General features: G+C 48.4%; 1 protein-coding gene across 1 annotated transcript in view; it reads left to right on the top strand.

Moving 5' to 3' along the window:
* LOC143277679 (multidrug resistance-associated protein 1-like) overlaps positions 1–7,500 on the top strand; it is a 74,171-nt gene that overhangs the window by 4,798 nt on the left and 61,873 nt on the right. The window contains exons 3-4 of the mRNA XM_076582596.1: positions 3,925–4,084; positions 4,462–4,589. Of these exons, the coding sequence (XP_076438711.1) occupies positions 3,925–4,084; positions 4,462–4,589 (288 nt within the window). The remainder of the gene's footprint in view (positions 1–3,924; positions 4,085–4,461; positions 4,590–7,500) is intronic.

Genomic DNA, 7,500 nt, shown 5'->3' with positions numbered 1-7,500 from the left:
AGAGGGGGAGAGACAGAGAGAGAGAGAGAGAGAGAGAGAGAGAGAGAGAGAGAACACTGAACACTGAAATGTTTAGTGTCATTAGCTGAAAAGCTCTGGTGATATAGTAGGTACTAATCAGATCAAAATCGTGTAAAACAGATCAAAATGGTGTAAAATAGATCAAAATGGAACAGAAACAAACAAACAAGCATATGTATTTATTGCCTCAGATACATACTTTGCAAGAGAAAGTATATCTTCATTTTCTGTCATTAGTATGCCAAATAAATCTTATCTCTGCGCTGGAGCTGTTTTGAAAAGGGTACAGTTTTTTCGCAATTCATCCTATCTTTTGCAGTTGAATATAAAACGATTTTCATCTTCTGGGCTTTCGCCACACATGGGGCAAGGAGATGTTGTTAGGTCATACGTGTTGAATCGATCCATCTTCTGCTGGCTTTCAGTCCAAGTCGGAGAGAGGGAGAAACAAAGAGAGAGGCAGACACAGACTGAGACACGGAGAGAGACAGAAGCAGAGACAGAGGGGAAGAGACGGAGACAGTGAAAGCCACACACACACACACACACACACACACACACACACACACACACACACACACACACACACACACACACACACACACACACACACACACACACACACACACACATACACACACAACTCAGAAACAACTGTGCATGGCCACTGGCCTGTTTGAAAAGGAGGCACCAACCTACATTTGAGACACACAGAATACCGAACATAAAGGGAGGAGGAACAACAGAGAAAGACAGACAGACAGACAGACAGACAGACAGAATGTGGGAGAAAGGGGCAAAAGGAAGTGGGAGAGAGACAGAAAAGACAGAGACAGAGGTATACAGAGAGAGAGAGGGGGGGGGGAGTGGGAGAGTCTTGGGTCTTGACGTATGTATTGTTTAGGTCCTTGTAGAAAGTCAGATAGATAGACAGATACATACATACATACATGGAGAATATTAATAAAGAAATTACCGAAGAAGAAATGCGAAAGGCAAAAGTCAAAAAAGCAAACCGATCGCCACGGTTCTGTTACCGGTCATGCAGGCTATAATTATAATGTAATATATACAACAGGTGTGTATCCAATTGGAAAACTGGTATCAGTATCCCTTTATAATTATAAAAGCGGCAACCCAATGGACCCAAATAACTACCGGGGGATTACACTGACAAATACATTAGGTAAAGTATTCTGCACGATCCTGAATACAAGGATGAATGAATATCTGGAGACTAATGACGCTTTGATCAAAGAACAAGCCGGATTTCGAAAAAGAACTATAGAACCACTGATCAAGTCTTTGTTTTAAAAGAGCTAGAATGAAATAATAAAAAGAGGAAACAGTCGACTTCATGGCTGTTTTGTAGATTTTCAAAAAGTGTTCGACAGTGTTTAGCATGATGTAATGCTGCTGAAGCTACACCAAATAGGAATAAAAGGTAAATGTTTTAATATCATAAAGAATATGTATACGGACGCTAAAATCTACGCAAAATCACAAGATCATTTCAGCAGATAATGTATTATTTGAAAGGGGGTACATAATGGAAATACACCCATCCCAACTCTATTCAGTATTTTCACAACTGGTATCACCACAGCTATGACAGATATGAACTCTCCAACGATTGACAGATATGAACTCTCCAACGATTGACAGATATGAACTCTCCAACGATTGACAGATATGAACTCTCCAACGATTGACAGATATGAACTCTCCAACGATTGACAGTGCTTCATGTACTGGACTCCCCTGTCTTTTATATGCAGATGATTCAGTAATTCTATCATTATCTAAAGACGGCTTACAACAAAAACTTAACATTTTACACACTTACTGCAGTTCCTCTTGTTTTAAGAGATATTAGGAAGATTCCGTATTAGCCTAAAAATAATATGTCACGTTATTGGCTATTGGATACACATATTACAGCTTCCTCAAAATTCACTTGTATACACAACATTTAAATACTTGTATCGTCAAACAAACAAATGTATTAACTAGCACTGGATTAGATAATGTTTGGAAAAATCAGTTCACTTTCAGTGTTAAAATAGTAAAGTGTACCATATCCAAGGAGGTTGAAAATGAACCTGTAAAATCTTGGAAACAGAAGCAAAACAGTTCTATCTAAGGATTTTACAAGAACGCTGTGACAAATTATAAAATTGAACCGCATTTAAAAATACAGCAAATACACAACACAGGAAAGCACTGACCATGTTACGAATCAGCGCCCATGACTTACAAATCGAACAGGGAAGATATGAAAATGCACCGAAAGTGCAAAGACTGTGTGATACATGTAATGGTTTAGAAGATGAGATTCATCTTTTAGACAATTGTGCAAAATACAGTACTTACAGACGCAGATTCCTAATCGATATAATTATGTCGTCAAAATGCAAAGCCTAGTGAATAGACACTTCTAACAGAATTACAGCCAAGACTGGCGAAATTTGTTCACAAATGTTTATGTTCATAATATGCTCATGTTTATGTTTCATTGTGTCTTATAAACTTGAAAGTTTTATGACAATAAAAAGTATTCTATTCCAGATAGATATAATATAGATAGATAGATAGATAGATGTACAGACAGAGAGAGAAAGAGAAACAGACAGAGAGAAAGAGTGAGAGAGTGGGAGACGACGACGACGACCACTATCACCACCACTACCACTACCACCACCACTACCACCACCACTACCACCACCACCACCACTACCACCACTACCACCACTTCCACCACCACCAGATCAGTTACACCATGGCTCACTCTCGTCAATATTTATTCTATTTATTTATTTATTTATTTATTTATATGTTTGTTTATGCTTCTTTTTTTTTCTTTTTTTTATTGAAAAGCGTTTTTAGTAGATAGCGTGCAGACACTTTTCTGGAGACAGGTATTGAATGTGTGTGTGATGGAACACCCAGTCAGAGACAGGTATTGAATGTGTGTGTGATGGAACACCCAGTCAGAGACAGGTATTGAGTGTGTGTGTGATGGAACACCCAGTCAGAGACAGGTATTGAATGTGTGTGTGATGGAACACCCAGTCAGAGACAGGTATTGAGTGTGTGTGTGATGGAACACCCAGTCAGAGACAGGTATTGAATGTGTGTGTGATGGAACACCCAGTCAGAGACAGGTATTGAGTGTGTGTGTGGATGGAACACCCAGTCAGAGACAGGTATTGAATGTGTGTGTGATGGAACACCCAGTCAGAGACAGGTATTGAGTGTGTGTGTGATGGAACACCCAGTCAGAGACAGGTATTGAATGTGTGTGTCATGGAACACCCAGTCAGAGACAGGTATTGAGTGTGTGTGTGTGATGGAACACCCAGTCAGAGACAGGTATTGAATGTGTGTGTGTGTCATGGAACACCCAGTCAGAGACAGGTATTGAGTGTGTGTGTGATGGAACACCCAGTAAGAGACAGGTATTGAGTGTGTGTGTGTGATGGAACACCCAGTCAGAGACAGGTATTTAGTGTGTGTGTGATGGAACACCCAGTCAGAGACAGGTATTGAGTGTGTGTGTGATGGAACACCCAGTCAGAGACAGGTATTGAGTGTGTGTGTGATGGAACACCCAGTCAGAGACAGGTATTGAGTGTGTGTGTGTGATGGAACACCCAGTCAGAGACAGGTATTGAATGTGTGTGTGATGGAACACCCAGTCAGAGACAGGTATTGAGTGTGTGTGTGATGCAACACCCAGTCAGAGACAGGTATTGAGTGTGTGTGTGATGGAACACCCAGTAAGAGACAGGTATTGAGTGTGTGTGTGATGGAACACCCAGTCAGAGACAGGTATTGAGTGTGTGTGTGATGGAACACCCAGTAAGAGACAGGTATTGAGTGTGTGTGTGATGGAACACCCAGTCAGAGGCAGCCAGTGACCCTGAAGTCTGTGAGGTACACGGCGAACGGGTCAGTGGCTGAGAAGAACGGACGGTCGTCTGACGACCGGGTCACCATCAGCACCAAGCCACTGACCGAGAAGTCCTCACTCATCCGCCCTGCCCCTGCCGCCACACATCAGGTAGGGGGGTCAGTTGTCACATCCACAAGGCGTGTGTGTGTGTGTGTGTGTGTGTCTGTGTCTGTGTGTGTGTGTCTGTGTGTGTGTGTCTGTGTGTGTGTGTGTCTGTGTCTGTGTGTGTGTGTCTGTGTGTGTGTGTCTGTGTGTGTGTCTGTGTGTGTGTGTGTGTGTCTGTGTGTGTGTCTGTGTGTGTACGTGTGTGTGTGTGTGTGTGTGTGTTTATGTGTGTCTGTGTGTGTGTCTGTGTGTAGTGGGCAGTATTCTTCTGTTTGTATACATATGTTATTCCCTTTTGATTTCATAATGTATGTATGTATGTATGTATGTATGTGTGTGTGTGTGTGTGTGTGTGTGTGTGTGTGTGTGTGTGTGTGCAGGACAAGCCCAGAGAGACTCCCAGCCTGTTACGGGTGATTGCCCGCATGCACGTGAAGCATTTCACTGTGTACTGCCTGCAGAAGGTGTTCTCTGACCTCATTCTGCTGCTCAGCCCCGTGCTGCTCGGGTCAGTCCTGCCTCACTCCCCCACCCCCCCTTACACTTTTACCCAGCTGTCTCCCCCCCCCCCCCCCCTTACACTTTTACCCTGCTGTCTCCCCCCACCCCCCTTACACTTTTACCCTGCTGTCTCCCCCTACCCCCCGTACACTTTTACCCTGCTGTCTCCCCCCACCCCCCCTACACTTTTACCCTGCTGTCTCTCCCCCCCCCCTTACACTTTTACCCAGCTGTCTCTCCCCCCCCTTACACTTTTACCCTGCTGTCTCCCCCACCCCCCTTACACTTTTACCCAGCTGTCTCTCCACCCCCCCTTACACTTTTACCCTGCTGTCTCCCCCACCCCCCTTACACTTTTACCCAGCTGTCTCTCCCCCCCCCCCCCTTACACTTTTACCCTGCTGTCTCCCCCACCCCCCTTACACTTTTACCCAGCTGTCTCCCCCACCCCCCTTACACTTTTACCCAGCTGTCTCCCCCCACCCCCCTAAACTTTTACCCAGCTGTCTCCCCCCACCCCCCCCCTTACACTTTTACCCAGCTGTCTCCCCCACCCCCCTTACACTTTTACCCAGCTGTCTACCCCCACCCACCCTTACACTTTTACCCAGCTGTCTCCCCCCCACCCACCCTACACTTTTTCCCAGCTGTCTCCCCCCACCCACCCTACACTTTTACCCAGCTGTCTCCCCCCACCCACCCTACACTTTTTCCCAGCTGTCTCCCCCACACCCCCTTACACTTTTACCCAGCTGTCTCCCCACACACGCCCCTTACACTTTTACCCAGCTGTCTCCCCCCCCACCCCCCTTACACTCTTACCCAATTGTCTCCCCCACCCCCCTACACTTTTACCCGGCTGTCTCCCCCACCCCACCTTACACTTTTACCCAGCTGTCTCCCCCCACCCCCTTACACTTTTACCCAGCTGTCTCAACCACCACCCCCTTACACTTTTACCCAGCTGTCTCCCCCCCTCCCCCCTTGCACTTTTAACCAGCTGTCTCCGCCGCCCCTTACACTTTTACCCAGCTGTCTCACCCCCCACCCCTTACACTTTTACCCAGCTGTCTCCCCCCACCCCCATTACACTTTTACCCAGCTGTCTCCCCCCCACCCCCCTTACACTTTTACCCAGCTGTCTCCCCCCCACCCCCCTTACACTTTTACCCAGCTGTCTCCCCCCCACCCCCCTTACACTTTTACCCAGCGGTCTCCCCCCACCCCCCTTACACTTTTACCCAGCTGTCTCCCCCCTTACACTTTTACCCGGCTGACTCCCCCCTTACACTTTTACCCAGCTGTCTCCCTCACCCCTTACACTTTTACCCAGCTGTCTCCCCCCACCCCTTACACTTTTACCCATCTCTCTCCCCCACCCCTTACACTTTTACCCAGCTGTCTCAACCCCCACCCCTTACACTTTTACCCAGCTGTCTCCCCCAGCCCCTTACACCTTTACCCAGCTGTCTCCCCCTTACACTTTTACCCAGCTGTCTCCCCCCACCCCCCTGACACTTTTACCCAGCTGTCTTCCCCCTTAAACTTTTACCCAGCTGTCCTCTCCCACCCCCCTTACACTTTTATCCAGCTGTCTCCCCCCACCCCCTTACACTTTTACCCAGCTGTCTCACCTCTTTACACTTTTACCCAGCTGTCTCCCCCCACACCTCATTACACTTTTACCCAGCTGTCCCCCCCCCCCTTACACTTTTACCCAGCTGTCTCCCCCCCACCCCCTTACACTTTTACCCAGCTGTCTCCCGCCTTACACTTTTACCCAGCTGTCTCACCTCTTTACACTTTTACCCAGCTGTCTCCCCCACACCTCATTACACTTTTACCCAGCTGTCCCCCCCCCCCTTACACTTTTACCCAGCTGTCTCCCCCCACCTCCCTTACACTTTTACCCAGCTGTCCTCTCCCACCCCCCTTACACTTTTACCCAGCTGTCTCCCCCACACCTCCTTACACTTTTACCCAGGTGTCTCCCCCCCCCCCCCTTACACTTTTACCCAGCTGTCTCCCCCCCACCCCCTTACACATTCACCCAGCTGTCCCCCCCCCCCCCTTTACACTTTTACCCAGCTGCCCCCCCCCCCTTACACTTTCACCCAGCTGTCTCCTCCCCCACCACCACCCTTACACTTTTACCCAGGTGTCTCCCCCCACCCCCCCTTACACTTTTACCCAGCTGTCTCCCCCCACCCCCTTACACATTCACCCAGCTGTCCCCCCCCCCCCCTTACACTTTCACCCAGCTGTCTCCCCCCCCCCACCACCACCCTTACACTTTTACCCAGCTGTCTCCCCCACACTCCCTTACACTTTTACCCTGCTGTCTCCCCCACACCCCTTACACTTTTACCCAGCTGTCTCCCCCACCCGCCTTCCACTTTTACCAAGCTGTCTCCCCCACACCCCCTTGCACTTTTACCTAGCTGTCTCCCCCCACCCCCTTACACATTCACCCAGCTGTCCCCCCCCCCTTACACTTTCACCCAGCTGTCTCCCCCCCCCCCACCACCACCCTTACACTTTTACCCAGCTGTCTCCCCCACCCCCCTTACACTTTCACCCAGCTGTCTCCCCCACACCCCCTTACACTTTTACCCATCTGTCTCCCCCACCCCTTACACTTTTACCCAGCTGTCTCCCCCACCCCCCTTACACTTTTACCCAGCTGTCTCCCCCACACCCCCTTACACTTTTACCCATCTGTCTCCCCCACCCCTTACACTTTTACCCAGCTGTCTCCCCCACACCCCCTTACACTTTTACCCAGCTGTCTCCCCCACACCCCCTTACACTTTTACCCATCTGTCTCCCCCACCCCTTACACTTTTACCCAGCTGTCTCCCCCACCCCCCTTACACTTTTACCCAGCTGTCTCCCCCCACACCCCCTTACACTTTTAC

Source organism: Babylonia areolata, chromosome 34 (genome assembly GCF_041734735.1).
Source record: "Babylonia areolata isolate BAREFJ2019XMU chromosome 34, ASM4173473v1, whole genome shotgun sequence".
NCBI lineage: Eukaryota > Metazoa > Mollusca > Gastropoda > Neogastropoda > Buccinidae > Babylonia > Babylonia areolata.
The sequence above is the reverse complement of the archived record's forward strand: the minus strand, read 5'-3'. Positions and strand labels throughout refer to the sequence as shown.